The sequence below is a fragment of the Gambusia affinis genome, linkage group LG02 (assembly GCF_019740435.1).
Source record: "Gambusia affinis linkage group LG02, SWU_Gaff_1.0, whole genome shotgun sequence".
Classification (NCBI taxonomy): domain Eukaryota; kingdom Metazoa; phylum Chordata; class Actinopteri; order Cyprinodontiformes; family Poeciliidae; genus Gambusia; species Gambusia affinis.
Window position 1 is genome coordinate 4,222,977 of NC_057869.1, and position 21,872 is coordinate 4,244,848.

General features: G+C 35.9%; 1 protein-coding gene across 6 annotated transcripts in view; it reads left to right on the forward strand.

Moving 5' to 3' along the window:
* The window catches only part of LOC122844826 (protein kinase C-binding protein NELL1-like), a 225,922-nt gene that overhangs the window by 61,658 nt on the left and 142,392 nt on the right, over positions 1 to 21,872 (forward strand). For all 6 annotated transcript variants that reach the window (XM_044140629.1, XM_044140638.1, XM_044140607.1 and 3 more), the window contains 3 exons: positions 11,768 to 11,864; positions 19,750 to 19,822; positions 20,316 to 20,398. In XM_044140629.1, the coding sequence (XP_043996564.1) occupies positions 11,768 to 11,864; positions 19,750 to 19,822; positions 20,316 to 20,398 (253 nt within the window). The remainder of the gene's footprint in view (positions 1 to 11,767; positions 11,865 to 19,749; positions 19,823 to 20,315; positions 20,399 to 21,872) is intronic.

A 21,872-nucleotide genomic window follows, 5' to 3' on the forward strand; every position in this document is an offset into this window, starting at 1 on the left:
TTAATGACTATTTTTAGCCTTTTGTTTTTGCATCTTAAACGCTATAAAGGTTGCATTAGTTTTGTGCTGTCCATCCACTGTATTACACAGTTACAATAACTGCAGTCAGAGAATTATGTAATCAGCTTTCATCTTTCCTGCCAATGCAACCTCTGCCAAACCTTTGAGTAAACATTCTTAATGTGATGTTTCTCTCTCTGTCTAATGGTGTGAGGGCTCATTTGATGAGTAGACAACAGTAAGCTCTGTTTTGAGGTAATTTTTTGTGGGATAATTATAACCAATTACCTGGTTAAAATCTCACAGTTTGGTTTGGCACAGATGGCCATGCAGTTTAGTAAACCAATGTTTGTATCCGGGCAACCTCTGCGGCATCCAGTAATTTTATGCCTAACTAGGGGCCATCACAATTAATCACAGAGTTCATTAGAGGTATTTTCAGTCAGAACAATAAGGAGGTGATATTTCATACTATATGTTTTGTGTCCTCTTCTTCTCCTTCTGGAAAGTGTAGTTATAGGTGTAATATTTTTGTTCTATAATTATGGATAGAGGCCAGTGGATACCGGGTTCATCCATATTAGAGTAGCAGATTCAGGTTCCGCATAACAACGTGTTATTGCAGAAGACTTTACGTGGCCTGAATTCACCAGGAGCTTTGCTAACAATGCATACAGATCCACATTATTCACCTCATTTGGCCCATAAATCATCCGGGGACATTAATGTTTAAGACGTAGTTATAGCCAAATAGGCCACATTTGTGACTCAAAGAGGGGTTGTTATGGGTTTCATTAGCAATGAACTGCCAACAGCCAGTGTTTTTCTTTTTCCTCTTAAACCTTCAACTCCCTCTTGCACGTTGCTACCCTGAACACATTTCCACAGATCACATTGCATCTGTGTGTGCTTTATTATGTAAAGACCTGCTTTCAAATTTTTAACCATCCCTGTTTTGACCTTGATTTTTTTTTTTCTCCTCCTCACTGTAGTTGTGCTAAATGCTTTTAAAGCTTGATGACCGGTTTTGATATCTGTTGCAATAAATTGTGCATGATGTAAATCATGCATGAGTTCAAAGGAATGTCTACCCTTGTGATACTTCTAAAAGTTTGCATTTAAAAAATAAGCAAAATATTCTTTGATTTCCTCATATGTGAACTTTAAGACCTAAAAATCCTAAACTGACATAAAAAGGAGACAAACCTCTTATTAAAGTCAATTAGGAATATTTTATCAATTTAAATGAAACAAATGCTCAAGTACAATTTTTTTTTTTTTTTCCAGTTGGGATGTTTAAGCTAAATTTAATGCAATGACTCAAAAACATTAAGGGATACATAAAGCAAATTAGAGAGATGCTATTGGACATCTCCATAAGGTTTTAGATGTGGAGATATTCACAGAAATTATCTGAGCTGATCAGATTAATCAGCGAGCAGTGGGGCAAGTTTTGTTAAAGTTTTGTATGCTTAACATTTTATATATTGGAAGCACTTTGACTAAGATGTTATCTGGAATATTACAAAGAAAAATTGTAATTTTGAGAATATCTGATTGTAGTTGTACTACAAAGATTGGCAGCCCAAAAAAAGCAAAAAGAAGTTATTAAAATAAAATCAAACAATCAAAGTTGATTTTTGTAGAAAGGGGATGTTATTCATTGGAGATTGAAAAATCTTAAAATGATTTTGCATATTTTTTGTATTTTATTTAGTTTTCTAATACTTCTGTGCTTGTTTAAACAAATCTAATATGTTTATAAGAAAATTATTTGAGTCACTTTATTTCAAAACACTTGTAATGTTCAGCAAAGTTTAATAAATTAAATAAAAGCTGAAACATAGTTCTACGTATTGAAGCTTGGTTATTAAAATAATACTTTTTGTTGTAATTAACATTTTTCCAATTTTTTCTGTAATTATACCCTGATTAAAAGATTAATATTTTATAATTCCTGAACCACAGTTTGGGGCCACACAAAATCACGCCATGGACCACAAATGGCCCCCAAACCACATTTTGGACATCCCTGAATCAGTGTATGTATTTAGAAGTGAAATGGAACCTCTTTAGATGGATTTTTTTATCAACTATTTTTCTTTTTTGTGATTAATTTTTTCACTATTTCTTGAAAATTGTGATGAAAAATTGAAGCTATTTTAAAGATGGGATTGCATGTAAATGTGCAACATACTTGAGAAATGATAGTGATGCTGTTTCATGTTCTAGTGTGAAGTTCATTGTAAGCAATGAAGTGTTTATTTATTTATTTTTTTTTTTTACTTTTCACTAATGAAAAAAGGTATATGTTGTACAATTTCTCCACCTTGAAGAATCCACTTGTGGTGCTTTTGTATTCAGCAGCCAGAAAATGACATTCTTACTTTGCTCATTAAAAAAACCAGTCAGCTGGAAGGTACATTTCTTTTCCCCCTACCTGCTAAGCAGCTCATGAGCCTGGCCAGCACTATCATTATGATAAGAAAAAGGCTGTTATAATAGAATGGTACATTAGATTAATGACAGATTTGTAAAGACACTGAACTTCATCAGATAAAATGTCAGCTGGCCTTCCTATATGTTTTGCTGTTCAGTAAAATGAAATGATGTTTTAATATAAATGTGATAAAATGTAGTGACACAGGTCGTGGTCAAACCATGCATGAACAATTCGAAACCATACCCCGAATGAGAAATTCAGGTGTAACATTTTAATTTCCTGTGAAGGGCAGAGCCAGCACCGCTCAGCAGAGCAGCAGCCATTCATTACTTCATTACCTGGCAATGCCCCTGCCAAGAGAAGGGTTAGGCTCAAAGAATAATAATGAGTTGAAATCAGGTTAGCAATGCCGCACTATGCCTTCCGTAACCTTGACATTGTTGGCATTAGAAGGGTTTGGGCTTGAGATACAGTTCTAGTGGGAAAGTACTGGATGGTTCCACTGCAACAGAGTAAGAGACCATGTGGTGAAACCAAACAGAACATGTGTAGCCTTTGGGGATCAGATCAGTGGACCAACTCCGGAAAAAATAACCAGCATTTAGATAAATCGGTATTTGCAGTTTCACTGCAGCAGCTCCTGCAGATCTGTTGGAGTTACTCCGGCAGCCTGATGAAGGGCAGTTTTAAATGTCAATGAAGTAGTGGAAGATATCTAGACATTTTTCTCTCTTTATTTTGACGGGGTGCATCACTCCACTGATACAGCAGTTATAACCTTTGATCCTCAGTCCTCCATTCACTTAGCCCTCATTGGTATACACTGCCTTGTGCCACCTTCACACACTGAGGCTGCACCAGAACCAGAGTCTGGTAGTAGCTAGCTACATTTACTCAGTTACATTTATTTCAGTAACTTTTATTTAAATGCACTTTTAGGAGTATTTTTGCTACGCTGTACTTGTTACTTGAGTATTTTTTGTGAAGTGATGCTACTCTTATTTGAGTAAAATTTCTGGACCCTCTAAAAGAAAAACCAACCTGTTGTGACCAAAAATTCACCAGACACAGACACACACATGTGCAGCTTTTGTTAGTTTCATAAGATTTTTGTTTACTGAAAGAAATTTTTTGTTACTTACATGAATTATTACCATTTTCATCCTTAAAACAATAAAATTATCACTTAACCTTATATTTTGACTCTTATGATCTAATTTTAAAATATTAAATGATCAGTTTCTCAGTATTTGAGTAGACATTTTACCAAATACTTTTTTACTCTTGAGTAATTTCTGGGATGGCTACTTTTTACTTTTACTTGACAAGAAGTAGTGCTACTCTTAATTGTCTACAATTTTTGGCTGCTCTGCTCACCTCTGAGCAACATTAAAAAACAACCTACACTCAGATGGCCAGTACATGAAATGTAGCCCATCTGTAGCGGTCATGATTATTCATGTAAAAAATTAAAGTTGGAACAGCCAGGCTGGTGAATACCAACACAATAACTCGATCATGGCCTCAGCAGTTTGGCAGTAGTTCAATTAATTTAGTGCCATCACTCCAGCTGTGCTCGTTGACAGAAGTGTGAACGAAGCATTTTTTTCTGGATGCATTTATAATGTGGTATTTATTTGTTCCACTGTCGCAATGAAGTCTTGATGTTATACTTTGTGAAAAGGAGGAGAAAAAGGTGTAAGGTGTTAACAGTAGAATGTCAACAGTCACATTTCAGCTCAGAAACAAAACATAAGCAGTTTTATGCGCTAAACACAGAAACTCCTCTCTCCTGCTGATAAGCTGATTAAAGTCGTCCAAATCAAAGGTTAAACTGATGGTGGCAGTGCAGAAACCAAAAACGGAAATGCACCATTTTGTTATGAAACATGAAACCGTAAATGTTCTTTGACGAGTTTTACACGTTGTCATAATTGCCTTGAGGTTCTGAAATTTTCCAGATTTATCTTTAATCAACCATTTTAAAATATCTTTAAGGATATGGAGATTGTTTTGCTGCATTTAAAATATTTTGTTAAATATTATTATAATTTGTTGAATTTTGTTTTCAAAGTTAGATCCTAGATGTTTGATTAAGGTATAAATTAACCGGTTAAATTAAGATGTAAATATTCTAGATTTAATCTAGACTGAAGTTTTTGCTCTTTCCACTTTTCTGCTGATTATATGAATGAATTGTGTAAATTGAAACTAATTAGATGTAATAGAAAACAGTGTATTGGTGGACTGAGTCAGCACTGTTGTTACTGGTTCATAATGTTGATTTCTTTGTTTCTTTGCATTTGTTGTGAGTTGAGGCATGTTATTCAGAGATGTTATTATTTACGCAAAGAAAGAAAATGCTACTTTTCTCCTTCAACAAGCATCGTCCTTTATCACCGAGTCAGACTTTGTTTTCATAAACCAAGCTAAAGTTCCTGGGCCACCTGATGGCTTTCTTCTGTCAAAGGTTCACTGTTTAGTGTCAAGTGTGATAAAGTGTGTCATTACTGTTCCCTTCCTCTGTCAAGCTCAGCAAGGGCCAGCCCACCTGCATCAGGCAGTCTAGTTCAAGCCGCATGTGGCAAGCAAAGAGAGCTGTGTGTGCCAAGGAGACCCAGGGGACACAATGATACATCCCTCTCTTACCACACTCCATCCTTTTTATATGAGAATATGTCTTTAGCCAGACTCGTTGTGCCTTATCAGAAATGGATAGAAAGTTCTATCAAACGATAAGGTCATTGCCGAGGTGAGGCAATTACACGTTTCTGCCACAGTGAGGAAGCAGGCATTCAGTTCTACTGGGAATTTGATGACAAATCCAGATTAAACTCTATTTTCATCTACATACTGCAGGTAACACCAGTTCTATACTCGGAAGCAACCTTTCAGTAGCAGAAATTTGGGTCGTTTTATCCATTAAACATGATACATCTGCCATCTTAAAAGAGTATGTTCCACTTTCATTGTCATGGTTTCTTTGCCTTCTTCTCCCAGAGAGAATGCTCCACTTCTTCTTTAGCTACTTGTGTCTGTATTTCTTTTATTTTGCCTTACATTCTGGCATGTCTTGGTCTGTCAAATATACAATGCACTTTGAATTAGAAAAATAATCTTATTTGTATTATGAATTTCTCTGCCTGTCATGTTTGAGAATGATTTTAATGTCTTCCTGCCGCTGGGTGTGGTGGATTTCTACTTTGAGCTGATTTAGTTCTGTTTGCCTCATTCACAGAACTTCAGCAGCATGAGAGAGAGACTGACAGATTTCCTTCTTAGAAGTAATTACTGCAGAGATTCATTGACAGCTGGCTAAATATATATACAGGTTCCTCTGTCTAAGGTTAAAATGCTCTATAGCCCAACTTTATTCAGCCACAAAAGTCACAATCTTACGTGACTTGGAAAGTTAATTTGTTCTTTTCCGATTTGTTTGGACATCTATCTTATCTAAGTTTTATCAGTGATTTTCAACATACAGAACCTATAACCTTAAATGTTTTTTCTACATCAAGCATGTCAATAATTATGTATTATTATAAAACTATAAGGACAAGCAAGATGTTTGAGTTAAATCACCAGTGATGAAATCACTCGTTTACTTCCTCTCTGCCTAACCAAAAGCTTTAACAATTCATGTGTTGCAAATTAATGTAGACATTTATGACAAATATTATTGCATGAAAAAATTCAATGTGATTTACTATTAGACTTTTAGAGTTTTGCCAATAAATACTAACTACATCAAGAATAACTACCGTCACAGTAAAATTTAAGTTGATGGTAGTATTTTATCAAAGGTGGAAGTTCTAATTAGAATTTAAGATTTACATGTTAAACCTGAAATATTAACAAAGAATCTAATGCACAACAGATCTCATAGTTGTTTTAGCATAAAGTCGAACAGCCATGAGGTTTCATAATCTGAAATTCTGAGGAAAAATAAGTGCTTCTGTAATACAATTGGAAATAAAAGGTTAAAAGGAGCAGCCAGTTACTACCATCACTGACTCAGAGTATCTTTTGTAAGACCAAAGTTTTGTTGGAGCATTCAACTCTGTTAAATGCTTCAGCCAGATACATCAGCAACGACCTTAAAGGAGGATTTGTTGGAGCCTATCAATCTGAAAAGAGCCATGAGACCATTTCCAACCAATTTGGATTCCACCATTCTCCTGTGAAACAGATTGTTCATAAGTGGAAATCATTCAAGGCAACTGCCAAACCTCCAAATCTCCTTCTGCCACTAAGGTCACATTGAGTTTAGTTCACACTGCAAAGGTAAATGTATATATCTCAGACTATACATTTTTCAGTTATATTGTTAAGTTAATGTCATAAAAGGATTCACAGGAGATAATTGCAGAAGTTATAACAACAAGAATTGTGTAACATGAGCAAAGTGGAGACGTTTGGCTGAAATGCATGGTGTCATTTTTAGCATTAAAAGAAACAAAAATAGGAAACAGCCAAAAAGCAGCCAAATATTACCTAAACACAACTTTTTTTAACCCTTTATGTCAGTTCTGAAATAAAATAACTTTTTATAAGCTGAAGAATTTATAAAAATTGGAGTCCAAAAAACAAAAGCAATTTGAATACTTTATTTACTTATAATATATTTTGAATAAAGATCGTACATCTTTAAGAAATGCTTGACACTCCCCATGCAACATAACAGAGTGTCAAGCTTAGTAAAAATATGATAATTAATAGAATAATAAATATTCTAAATATTAAATAGATTAATAAATAGAATCATTCTTGATTCTATTTATCTAAAATAGAGTTCAAACACAAATGAGGTCATTAATTTTGAAATAAATTGCAAGAATCCCAATTAAATATTGCACCATAACAGTTGGTTCAAATAGGAATTTCAGGTTTGCATTTTCTAACTCTGAGTTAGAAAAAAGTAAGCTCTAAGTTGAGACGTACATGGTCTTATTGCAAATTTTATGGAGCTAGAAAATATACATTTTGGACACTGAAGAGCACATTTATCAGTAAATTAGCTGAAATTGATATTCTGTTTCTGTAAATGGATGTTAACTAGTCAGGGCTGTTATAATGGCCGCATTAGAATTAGTGAGCATAATTTTCTCCCACAAAGGAAAAGTTGTGTGATGGGGATTAGGGTATATAATGCTTACAATATATTGGCATTATTAACCTGCTCATACATAAATTATCTTAGTTTCTTGGAAAGAAAATCTCAGAAAGAAATACGTCTTCTGTTTCATTCACTCGCTCAGAATTATTCTAGGTCATTTTTTAAAGTTTTAAGTTTATAGTATTTCCTCGGTACCCTCAGAAACGGCTTAGACTGAAGCACCTTTGGAGGGTTTTGCATCTCACAGTAATAACTCTAGTTTCTTACATGTTTCAGAGTGGACCTTTTGATTACATGGATAAAGTTAAAACACTGAGAGATTTAAACTGTGCAGGAGTAAAGAAATGATCTGAATTTAAAACTTCATCTTTCTCTGTCAGAGGAAAGACAGAAATATGACAGAAAATATCCACTACTCAACTGAGTGAAAATTGAAAGTGGCCTGTTTAATGTAGCAGACAAATGTTTGCATAGCACATAATGAAGACTTATGATTATTCTTTTAAAAGAAAGTTATGAAGATAACCACATACCTAAATAAACTGAGCCAAGCTTTTGGAGATTGTGGCACTCTTTATATTTATATTTGTTGTTTGTGACTTTCTGTTTATTTATATTCTTTTACTTGCTGTCACCTGTGGCATATAGAAAGCTTGTGGAAGTTAGTTTACTGGCTGAAATACTCCCAGTCTAAGATTAAATGTATTTTTTTTTTCTTTTTTACTCGGCCTGTAAATCAGTCCAAAACGAGGCGGTCTGACAGCTTGTTCTGAAATGGACTGTCAACAAAATAAATACAGTGCACTAAGTGGATTTATACAGTCCACCATACGGTGCTTCCACAGTTCAGCCTGGACATAAGGCACTGCTTTCCACAGCTGGGGATTTTGCTCCTTGTTCCAGCCTCTGCAGTCACATAAATGATGGTGAGTAGTTCTGCACCTGCCTTCTCTTATCGATATGTGGGTCTCTCTGCCTCTCACACACAGTCATTAAAAAAAGGCATATAAGACCAGTGTGAAAGTGGAGCAGTACTGACCCATTTTACTGGTTATGGATGAAGTTATGAGGGTGGTTAAAGCGGCTTCACTGTGCGACTGCAAACCACTCCATGTTCAACAAGCTCCAATTGATTAGTAATTTCCTTCCTACTGTGTTGATTTTAATGAAAGCTAAAAATGTCCTCCTTACATTCTTTGACAGTAAAACATGGATTAATTGACAACTCTTTTCAAGATACAGAATTGTATTACTAAATAAAAAAGCATGTGGTTATTTTAAATGTGCATAAATATTCTTGAAATGCTCTGAAAAAGTATTTACAGATTTCCTCCATTTCTTTTTGCTTTACTATTAAGGTTAAATGTCTCTAACCATCAGACTAGTTTAATTATCAAGTATAAACTAACTAATACTAATTCTATGTGAAAAAAACGAGTGTCCTCCCAACCAATACTATGAATACACCCTTGGCAGCAACAATTGTCGTCAGTTGTTTACAATATTTTGCATCAAAGGTGTCGTTTACGTTACTTTAAAGGAAATCAGATACACTTATTTCACCATGAAGAGTTTTTGAGCATGGATTAAATCCTGACACAGTATTTAAAACATATTTAAGTCCAGACTTAAATATGTTAAGTCCAAGTTTCAAACCATTTTTCCTTTTTTTTTTTTTATACTTTTTAGAGATTTAGAGGTGGACTTACTGCTTTCCTGTATGACAGAAATGAACTTGATCTTAAATTAAAAATAAATGGTTTCAATCTGTTTTGTAAGTTGCAGAATTTGTGGTTATAATTATTACATATAACAGTTACATAAATCATCATAAATCTTCCTCTCCTTTTTGATTCAGTTAGTTTTGCAGCAGAGAAAATGGGACATACACCTTCCCGAAAATTCAACTTTTTGTCAAAAAAAATGTGAAACCGGGTATTGTTGTTCCAGCTGTCTTAAAAAGCTGTTTTCCATCAAAACTGGTCACAGTTTGTATTTGCTCAAGTTAACTTTGTCTGATTTTTGTGAATTTGTGATCTAAAACATGTTTGACAGCTCCACCAAAGGAAAGTCATACTGGGTGAATATTTTTCCCGGCACTAGTTTTTTTCCTAATATGCAACGAGAAACTAAATCTGCTATGTTTTACAGACTTATTCTTTTTTATTTCAAAAGAATCACTTATCTGCTTATTTTATACTCTTCAGAGGAACATTTTCAGTACTAATCTCATTTAGAAACACAGCGCTTCCCCTTTTATTACATTGTATCTTTTTTACATTTAATGCTTACAAAGTATATCAGCCGCAGCAGGAAGTCTCTAAATTTGCTGTGACACAGCTTTCATGGCAAAAGGACAATACTGAATGCAGCTAATAACAGAGATAAAATTACACACAGCAGTGCTGGATTTCATGCAGTGTCATTTCCTCTTAATGCCATGCACACACACCACAGGCTATTTAGATGTCAACTTTTTTCTGAAACTGAGCAAACCAACACCTAATTGAATAAGAGAAAAATGTTGTTTCAGATTTAAATGTTCTAAAGTATTATGTAGCTGTACAAGCAGTGTATGTGGGAAATATAAAAGGCCATAAGATGGACAAGAACTGATATGGAAAGAGGCAAAGTTTCATTATTTTTGGTAGTAACGCCTAGTACTTTATCATCCACTCTAAAAAGGAATGTAATCCTGTACCTGATCAGGAATCAGTCTTCAAACTTAACACACTTTAAGACGTCTTAATCATGAAAGATGCAACATATAACTTTAAAAAAAATTTTTTCACCATGTTGTGTAATATGTGATGAGATCATTTTCCTCCATTTCCTTCCTGTGTGCTATTTATGTTGCACATTTTTTCCACAATTGTCATTCTGATTCCTTCTTGGACTCTTTGAAATATGAAAGATTATGACTCCCAATCCTTTTTTCTCTCACAGCAAATGATTTTTCCAAATAACAAAACCACAATTGCTCACAGTTTGATTGTGAGTAGTTTACAGAAGGTTTCTTTAAATCATTGGTTGTTAAAGCAGGTCCAAAACACATCAGAGGCGGATACAAATGGATGTGCTGTCAGTGTGAAATGTCCTGTGGTAAAAGGCTCATATTTGCACTTGTAAAAGTTGGCAAATCTTCAAATGTCTGAAATGGCAAAATGAGCTGGACTCAATTGGATTGATCGACCAAACATTCCCGCTAGTCTCCAGCAGAGCTGGTAACTTCTGTCCATCTGGACCTCTTTGTGCTCTGTTTTTGTGCTCTTAACAATCAATCTGCTGCACACAGATGCACAGCAGAATGTGAAGAGACAAAGTGAGAATAATTCAATGGCAATGGATACAATAATGAGACAAAGTGGTTTGCAGAATAATAGGAAAAGCGTTGCAAAAGATAATCATGGGTCTTTATAAAAAACTCTATCTTACAGTTGGTTGGCCAGAGGATGGGAGATTCAAGCCTGAACTTTCTAGCTAATTTCTTAATATTTAAGGAGAAATTATTAATTCAAGTGTCATCAGCACTCATAATCTTTTGACTACTTACGTAGTTTTACTCAAGTTGTGATTAAATATGGTCAAATGCATTGAAATGTTTATTATTTTTTTAAATGCAAGCAAGAGTACTTGGCATAAAGCTTTTCTCTCAAAAGTCTCACTTTATGTCCTTTCATCAATTAATAATTTATTTTGGCACAGAGTATTTCCTGAATACTTAAAAAAGTTGATATTACTATTTCTGTAAAATCACACACACCTTTGTTACAAACATATTAGAAACTGTGTATATGGTCATTATGGTTGAAAAGAAAACAAAAGCAAAAAATAATCTTCCAATATAAGGCGTGTATGAATGTTTAGTGTAATAAAGCCTGTTTATGTTTGTGTCAGGAGTTGGGTGGTTAATCCACCATAGATCTCAGGTGCCGATAATAAAAATAATAAAACTAATAATAATAATAGTGTGTTGGAGCTGAGGGTTCAGACTGGCTGTCATGCTTGGAGAGAGCAGCTTCTGCTCAACATTCTCTGTAAGGAAGACGAGAGTAGAAGGAGCAGACATAGGCATATTCTGTTGGATTTATCTTGGTGCTCAGCTGCATTGACTCAGTGTTCCTGTCAGAACAAGATCAAGCAAAGAAAAAACTTTGATTGAGCCTATGTCGTCAACATAACCTTCTTCTCTGGTTTGTTGTTGGCAGGATTTATGAGCGGGTGATAGACCCTCCTCAGATGGAGCTTACCTTAGGCAGTGGAGTGTGGCTAGGCCAACACAGCCACAAGCACGGCTTGTTCAAGGTAAGCTTCCTCTCTCAATACAGCATGCACACATCTACATTCTGCTTGTAACTGAACCTGCTTCACATTCGATAACGCCTGGTGTAATTGAACAAATGTGCAAAAGGGTGTGGGTGTGTGTTTGGAAGAAACACAGGAATAAGATTCTGAAACAGAAGTGCTGGGGGCTCAGAGAAACTGCACAAAGCTCAGTGTGAGCTTTGAAATGCTTATTCCCAAGGACATCACAATGTTGTCAATTTCTAATTGTTACTCATTTTCTCAGGCTTCTGCATGCACTCACAGCTGGCAGGGGACATGGGAGAGCCGAACCAGGACATGCACACAGTTTTGATATTCATAGCTCTCCCTCCCACCTGCCATGCAATCAGTGGACTTTCTATTTTTCTTTTGTAACATATTGATTAACTGCAAAGCCCCACTGCGGTGAAAATTATTTCTCCTCCCCATGCTTTAAAACCATTGTTGCCACACTGGAGCACTGTCTGTCTTCCAGCTCTCCCACTTTGATTTTTTTTTTTTCTTTTGTCTATTTCGCCAAAACTGAGAAAACGGCAACATACTAGTCTTAAATGTAACATTTCAATCAGCCACTTCCTTGCCTTCAGTCATCTCAAGCATGTGCTGGTGTACATGTGCACGCAGCAGTTCAACGTGATGTCAGGTGCGTTGACAGATGGTGTGGAAGAGCGGAGCCCCGTGTGAAGTGACAGAGAATGAGGAAATTTTCCCCTCAGGTTCGTTCTAGTATCATTGTATCTCGGCTGACAGCTGCCCTGGTAACACACTAAATCAAGGTGCTGCTGTTTAGTGTATCAGAAGAGCCATTTCAAGCTGCAGCTTCTTTTGAAAGTACCAATGTACATCTTTGGAAAACCTCCCAGGTCATTCTTCAGTCTTTTTTGATTAAAAGAAATTAGCAGTAGGATGAGCTGGGTGTGTTCTTCAGCCTTATCGAAATTGATTTATTCATAAAACTGTAATAGAAGCATTTTTTTTTTTTTGCATCACACAAGTCAATTGATCAACAACCGGATGTTGCCACTGGCACAAACTACAAAGAAAACAACAGGAAGTAGTTGGGGAATGATGATGTGGCATGATTTATCTCATGAACAAACTTATTCCCGTGTGATTTTAACTGTGTTTCTCATTTAATGAAAACAACACGTTTACAAAATTGTGAAGTTTTGTTTTGGCACACATTTGTAATAGAAACACAACTAACTATATAAACATATCTTTAAAAGACATTCATTTAAAAAAAAACAATTAAATTACATTTTTTTATTTTAGGATGGTTCATTAAAGATGGCTGCACTATCAATCTCTTCTTTGGTTAAGTTGCTTTTGTATGTTTCAGTGAACAAAACCTTTCGTTCACTGAAAGCTGTGGTTTGGGATGTAGTAGCTGGTCTTTGTGAATATATATTTTTTGTTGAAAACCTGAGGCACAAGTTGATTAGGTTTGTCCCTAAGAAGCCTATAAAAAAAATCCATCCTTCATTTCAGTTGAGTTTTTATTCATATCCCAAAGGGCAATTGATTTGCAGCAAGCATCAGGAATAAGAAAAGCAGAAACCTTCCACTTGCCTCCTTTGCTTTAGGAGCTTGGGTCACAGGGGCAACAGCTCCAAGAGGGAACCCCAGACCACTGGGGACTGGGAAGCAGTCCAGTCCCACTCCATTTCATTCCAGTTCCCAAGGCATTTCTTATTTCAGACAGTATCTTCCTACTGGGAAACACCTGGAAAACCTCTAGAGCACATATGTCAGAGTCAAGGCCCGCGGGCCACATCCGATGATCGGATGATCTTGATTTATTATTAGAACCGGCCCGCAGCAAGCCGGCACCCCGTCTGAAAAAATGCGAGACCAAAAAACCAAAAAATCTCAATGAACATTCGATCAGTCCGGCCTTGGGCTTGTAGCAAAATTTTTTATTTGGCCCTCCGTCCATTTGACTTTGACACCCCTGCTCTAGAGGACCAACTGGCTCCTTTTGGTGTACAAGCAGAAACTACTTTGTGAATGAAATTATTTTAAATCTCCTTACACACCTTTATACCAGGTGTGCCAGATGTTTATTTATATTCATACTGGTTAGATTTTCATTGTGGTTAATGGAGAATTTTGAACTTGAATATTAATGTTTTGTAGGAGAGTCTCAGAATATCAACAATAGTTTATAATTCCAGTAGGACCTTTTTCCCCTCAGGTTGACATTTTATTTAAAATGCCATCCATCTTCCTGTTTCTTTTTTTACATTTTAGAAGATGTTTTTGCAAGGTGTTCTCCATTGTCTTCATTGAGAGTATTAAAATAGTCAAATGGAAACTTGAAAGCATGGAAAAAGGCAAGTTAGATTTTGTAAATGCCAAAAGTTAAAGACATCCAAAGCTTCTTAAAGCAAGTCGGACATTTTATCAGAGTTTCTGAGGAAATCACAAACATTGGAGGTGTGGAAGTATTTAAGATAGCATGTATGCACCTTTTTACTATTCTCTCCACACTGTGGCAAATTACACTTCAGTTTAACCTGTTAAAGATGAGGAGGCATGTGTAAGGCTTAGCGACCGCTGAGAAGCAAGAGGGGAAGGGAAGAGAAAAATAGCCAAGAGCTATGAATGTAACACAGTTGATAGGAGTCGAAATAAAGCAGCAGGTGCAGTCCATCCTATTCAGGACTTGAGTGGGATAATAAGATGAGTTAACTAGGCCTTTAAATAAAACATCCTGAGCCTTGGCAGAGCCTGAAGATGCTCCTTTTCCCTCTCTCTCCTCCTGGGAGACTCTCTATTTGAGGGAGCAACTGTAATAAATTATCTTTATCTAAAATCCATTGTGCCAAGCTTGCTGCTCCTCAGGGACGCAGCATGCTTGTTTGAAGCCAGTACTCTGGTGAAATGGTCCGCTTCATGCACCACTGGATGATAATTATTCTTATATGGACAATGATAGAGAGATCAGCTAAATGTTTTTGTGTGGTGTGCCTTCTCCTTTGCAGAGTTGCTCAGATTGGTTGAATTTAATCTTTCCATCATCACCATCATACAACAAACTCCGTGATTCGAGCCATGAAGAAAAAATGCTGAACTCTGAAAGACAAAAGACATTCTCTTACATACATCAGTTAAGTTTTATTGGTGCCTCTACAATTTAGATCTACACGCTGTGCCATGCAAAACAGTATTTGTAACCCCTGAGCCTTTTGTGCCTGACCAACACCGGTGACAAATGATAACATCTGTCCATCCATTGTCTACAGCTGCTTATCTGAGCAGGGTGGCAGTGGGGCTAGCGCCTATCTCCAGCAGTCAATCGGAGAGGAAGAGTACATCGCACTCATCAGTCCATCACAGAGACCCACAGGGCAAACAGCCACACACAGACATACACGCATACACGTCTAAGGGCAATTTACAGAAACTGACCCCAGTCTCTCTAAATTGTTTTTGGGTTAGCATTTGAACCCAGAAGCCACAGCAAAGGGGCTTCTGACTGCACCTCACACAGAATCTATTGATTTTATAGTCAATTTCTGAAGGTAAATGGTTGTCAGAGTAAAAAGAGCTGGATAAAAATGCACACCACACTTTTTAGACATTTGTTTGTAAAAAATTATTTGCAAATCTTGTATAAATTTTCCTTCCATTGACAAATAATTGACAAATATTTTCTGCCTTGTCTTGATCCATCACAACAAAATAAATTGAAGATTTTGGTTGTTTTTACAAGGCAGATTGTGACTTCTAGGAAACAAAAAATAATTTTGTTCATTTTGTAAAGGGATTCTGCTTGTGAACATCATGTGATGGAAAGTATGGTTTGATGTTACATTTGTCCTCGCAGACGTCTAAATTGTTGAAACAAACATTGTGTTTAGGGTTAATTGACCAAGTGAACGAGTCTTAATTATGAAAAGGAAACCTGTTGAACTTTTCTGTTATAACTTGATATTTTCATTGCTTTACTTTCAGATTTAGTAAACTGGCGGCTTCTGGTTAGCTATTTTAATTGTTTTTTCTTTGCTGCAATCTATATCCCACAAGACTTCAGACTTCTCATTATGCAAATTTTTGCAGAAATCCATCATAGAAGTTGCTTGAAGTAGGAACATGAATAAGTTTAATTAAAAACACTTTCCCCTGCATGATTGCAGTTGCAAGAGTATTTTATAAGAAACATTCTGTAAATGCGTTGTCTTTCAACAACTACAACAGCAGATTCTGTCATGAGGGTGTAGTATAATCAAATTAGAAGACGTAAACACTTGAAATATTAAATTCTGTTTGTAATATATCTGATATTTATAAATTTTACTTTCTGAAAAGAGTGACAAAAATATCACAATTTTACACAATATTGTATTCTTTTTTAGCATCACCGGTACCGTACAAAGTGATTGGACTCAGAGTTTAATCATTTGTTCTCCCAAATGTTTTTCTTCTCTTTTTTTAAAGGTCTGATCTCAAAATGTGTGACTGAATTAATTTACATTTCTTTGTTTACTTCAGCTCTCCAACTTTTCTCTCCAACTTTTCAATCAAAGCAGTAATGACCTGACCACTTACTTTTGAACTTTGAATGGGTTTGCCTTATTAAATAAACAGCGTGGAATTTCTCTTCTTTTGAAATGCAAATTTTAGCTTCTACTTAATGTGAACACCTTACCTCCAATTTCTAAAGAAATTGCCTTTCCTAAATTCAGTGAATCCTCTAAATATGCAAATTCAACTTTTTTTTTTAACACAAAATGGGCATGAATGTCCAAAGAACAAAATTTTCCTCTGCAAATGAGTGTGAAGGATGACCGTAGCTGGCTTGTGAGCGAGCCTGCTGTGCACCCTGGCTTTTGTTTTGCTTGAACAGGGTCCCTGTGTTGCTGCTACATGTGTGATGTGTGTTCCAAACTGTGTTTTCTGTTTTTCTATGAATGCTACAATGACAACTACTGATGGTGGATAGGCATCCTCTTCCAGAGCTATCAAAGAAATGTTTGTGATGTGGATAAAAAAGTGTAGAGCTTCACTTTGTAAGAAAACAAACAAAATAGTTTTCTTACACAGCCTAACTCTGTGAAAGTTACTCTTCATAAGATTTTAAAGTGTCAGTATTTATTAGGTCAGAAGCCTGGAGACGGCCAAGTGGGTTTAGGGTTAGGGTATTGCCAGTTTTTTATTTATTTATTTTATTTTAGATAAAATGATGGATGAGTTCCCAGTGTTGCAATAATTTGGGTTATGAGACCTTTGGAAAATTCCCTAGGACACCAACCAACGTGTTATGTCTTGAGTGAGAAAAATAATTAATAAATAAAAGTCATCTACTGCCTCTTTGTAAATTTTTTAAATTAATATTTCATCATACAGTGTTTCTATGCAAGAGTAATGACTCTGGAATTGAGCTTGTTTTGGTAGGGATGGAGGCGAGATTGGAAAGACTCAAATTTTCAAGATACAAACTGGTCAAAGGGCTCTGCTGTAGGTTGGTTGTTTGTATCTGGATTCTCTCTGCATATTTCTTGCAGCTGTGCCTCTCTGGATGATAGAATTCATATAGCTTGAATCAAATTTCTTAACGGGGCAGTTTTATGCGTTTTCTAGTGACATAGTATCATTTTATAACACAATCAAGTAACTGTTGTCTTCAATTGTTAAAAAGATTGAGATGTGTACAAAATATCACTTAGGAAATTTGACTGCATAATTTAACGCCTTGAAATTGGGCGTCTGACTGTTTAAAAACTCCTGATCTTTCCAAAATGTTTCCTTCAATTCCTACAATGAGCTCAGCAGATGCACACTTCCACCAGGTGTTTGCTAATGGCTGCTGGCTAGTCTGAAGGAGCGGATTAGGGGGAGGGCTCTATAATGCAGAATCTTGGAAACTGCAGCTCAGAGCAGGAGTTGCATCTCGAAGGTGGCCCTAGGTCTCACCAAGGGTTTTGTACGTCTGAATAGTTGCCACTATTTGAGATCAAAGGATTTCTCAAATATGGATGAACACATCAAAACAAAACTCCTGGGCTATTTTAAGACAAAATTTGAACATTTATTAAAAATATATTTAAAGGGTTAAGTTTTATTTTGGCAGCCAACTAAATTGATTTCTGTTTGGATGGGTAAAAAAAAGGATGAGCTGGACTTTTCAATACTTGAATAAGTCTGTGATATTAGCAACTGCTTGAATGCCACCACTGTACAATCTCCTCTTGAAAAGTGATGGTTTGGACCAAGTGTCCATGTGATGGATCAGCTCAAATTCAGTCTGTTTTCAGAACTGTAATAAAATGTGATGCTACATTTTCTTTTTTACTTATAGAAAGTAAAACTGTATAGGAGCATGCATATTATTTCCAAGAAGTACTGCTCTTTGACTACTGCTGAGTCTGTGCGAGAGAGATATTGAGCTTGTAAGAGAGAAGGAAGTATTTTTGTATTCAGTTCAAATTCTCATCTGATCATTCAAAGAAATGTGTGGTCAGGGCTCCTATATTACACCGGCGGAACAGACTTCTGCGATCTATACCTTCATTTCCATTCTGATCGACACTGCCAATCTCTTCCTCACCATCTGCTGCTCACATTGCCTGCATGTGTGTGCGCGTGTGCGCGTGTGTGCGTGTGTGTGTGTGTGTGTGTGTGTGACAAGGTACATTCTTGTGTTTGTTGTTAGTCTGTGCTGCAAGCCTGGTCACCTCCAGGCTGCCTCTCTTTATGTGTCTGTGTGAAGAAAGGCATCCAGGACAGGGAACTGTACTGTAAATAGGATTTCACACACACATAATGCAGACATGATGATGCAGATTGTGCTTCAGGTGGTGAATTTTAATGTCCCTCCAGTGAGTTATCAGCAGCTACTTTGAAGGAGAAGTGAAATGATATTGGATTTCGAAGTGTGTGGGCACCCTGATATTTCATTTTCATCGTTTTCCACAGAAAAACGCTGCTGTTGTCTGAAACTCTTACTTCTGGTCATCATTACACTTCTTTTTACCTGCCATGAGTTTCTGAAGAGCATTTGTCTTTCAGAGTGATTGGCAGACTGTTAAAAGATTTAACAATCTGTTAAATTAAACTGTATATGTTTTTGTTCATTGTTTTGTTTAACAATATATAATTTTTTTCCACGGCTCTGTCATGTGTTACTTCAATATAACAGAATAATGTTTGTTGCTGCAATATGATGAAATGTAATTAGGCTTAAAGGGATTCCTTTTTTAACCCCAAATTCACTGCAATATCATAAAAAATTCAACTAAATCTCAAAAAATCTCTACAGTGTTGAGTTAAAACTAAGTTAATTTCTCAACAATATACACATTACCCTTTTTTGTTCCTGTCCAGAACTTTTAGAGGCTATAGAAAACATTTTGAAAGAACTGCTTGAGGAAATCCTAAAATTCAGAATTTAATTTACGTTGCCTCTCAGTTGCCCTGTTAGAGTTCTGCTTTACTGAACAACAGCCACTAATGTAATTGAAGAACCTCTATAGGAGAAAACTTGTTCTGAAAATTCTGCACCAGACTGAATTTTTTCAAATTAGGCAGGTCCGATTGAATCCTACATACTAACCAAAAAAACAAGCAGAACTTTATTTGCTGCATTGCAGCATCTTATGGATTGGATATATTCAGAAACCTGAATCTGTCTGACTGTAACGCTATAAATGATCTTGGTTTTACTCTGAATGGATATTATTCAGTAGGACCGACTCAGTGCATTAGACTGTAACCTGAAAACTATAAATTGTACTTTTTTCAGGCTTTTCTAGGTTTGTTAGAATGTCAGAAAATTGTTGAACAGCATATACTTTGATCTCGCTTCAGTCTAGCTGAATTAATGATCCATCTTTATGATCGTATTTGTCTGTATTTTCAGGGAGTTATTCAAGATGTGAAGCTGATCTTTGCTCCAAATGGCTACATCACACAGTGTCCAAATCTTAACCGCAGTAAGTATCTCAACAGCATTGACAAAAACAAGGAAGGATGTGGAAAATTATCTTTTGTGTGTGTTGTTTTCACAACAATACTTCAGACAGGAATGACAACCTCCCATAGACTGACTGTCAGACAGGAATGACATGGTTTTTTTTTTCTCCAACAGTTTGGTTTTTCACTTGGTTGCCTGTTTTTTTCCTTCCTTTGTTTCTGAATTTGTTTCCTGTCAAACAGATTAAGATCCAGGGTCACTGCTTCGTTACTCCTTGTCTCTGATCAATAAGGCAATCAGACGCTTGTGCTTCAATATTGATACATCCACCACTAGAATAACATAGACATTTTAGCACAAACATTTCAAGCTTCATTTTTTTTTATTGTGGCCACCACAGACAGAATCAAATGATGATTATTTTTAATAAGTTGTGAAAGTTCTGTCTGAAGGTTTTTCTGTTCTTTTTTTTCTTCTCTTCTCTTTTTTATTTGCCCTGTTTGCCCATCGAGCCTGTCCCACCTGCAGCGATTTCCTGAGCCTGGTGCAAGGCATCATGGACCTGCAGGAGCTCCTCGCCAAGATGACCCTGAAGGTAATGAGTTGGAACAACCTCCAATAGACTGAGAGACATCTACCAAATAACCACCACCAAACAGATTCACTAAAGATTGCTGGCAAAAGAAAAGCACTGAAATGAAAGCACATTTAGATTTTGAAACATTTGAAATTCAGTTTTGAAATTTGTTGCTGGCTTTGATGAAGGACATTATTATTTTAAATCTAAAATGTTCAATCAGATTGGAGACCAGACTCTCCTCTCCTGGTTTGTTATCAATGTGTCTTTGTAGGTTTGCATTAAATGGATGGAACTTGGACTTGTCTGGTGTGTTCCTTGGTTTTCATTATGTTTTTTACTAATTAATATTCTCTAATAAAGATGTAAGGCCCTCACCGAATAGGTTGACTTTCTAATTAAGTAGATTGTAAAGGCAGCTTGTTGTGCTGTGTTCCTAGCAATATACAAGTAAAGAGGGATAAATATAAACAACCTGCATTAAATATTGAAGTTTTGCTGTTGCAGAATGTGGATAATTTTGTGATGTATAGATACATTTTCAATGGTCTGAAGTTAGAACTTGAAAAATCTTTTTGCGGGGATTTAATACAAGTACATTTCACCAGAAACTTATAAGTGTGACAAAACTATTGCTCAACTTCCCCCATTTTAAAAAACCTACTTATCTAACATTGTGGATATGTCAGCACCATGTCTAGGTGCCTGGTCTTTGAATTTATGTGTGAATATCAGTAATAAAAAGTTTCACAGTTGTGTGATTCGGAAAAGGACTCAACTGTCAGCTGCAAACCAGACGGCAAAAGAAAATGTTTCTTAAAATCAATAAATTAATGTTATTAAATTTTTTTTGTATTTCTTTCACTCCATAATAAATATAAATAGTTCATATATGACTAAAATAAACTGTTTTGATTGAACTTTTTTAAAAATCTCTCTTCCTCTTAACTTTAATTTGCTTTCTCGTCTTACAAATCTGTTTTGAATATTTTGTAAAAGAAAAAAGTGATGTTCTTTGTACATAAAGCTTAAAGTTTTGTACTCTGTCAATGCATGAAGTTTCAACAAGTTTAACTGACAGAGTATAAAAAAAAACAAGGCAAGAAACCTTCAAGTGACAACATAGTGAAATAGACAAAGAATCTAACAGAGCAAGATCTAAAAATCTTTATTCTGTGTTAGGATGATGATTGTCACAATCTGGAGCCAATGACAGCAAGAGATATGAAACCTGAATGTAGATTATAAAATCTGAAAACATTTTCTTGCCTTTCTTACTACACTGAAGCCTAGATTGGTCTGAGTTGTACACACAAGGTACAAACAAGGTTTAGAGAGTTTTCAGAAAATGGTGACTGCGTCAACTCAACAGGAGACTAACGGGCAATGTGCTAAAGCCATAAGGGAAAAGGTGATCCATTTCAATGGCTAAACGTCTGCATAAGCCATCAACATGAGTATGTTATGAGTTGTGTGTGTGTGTGTGTGTACT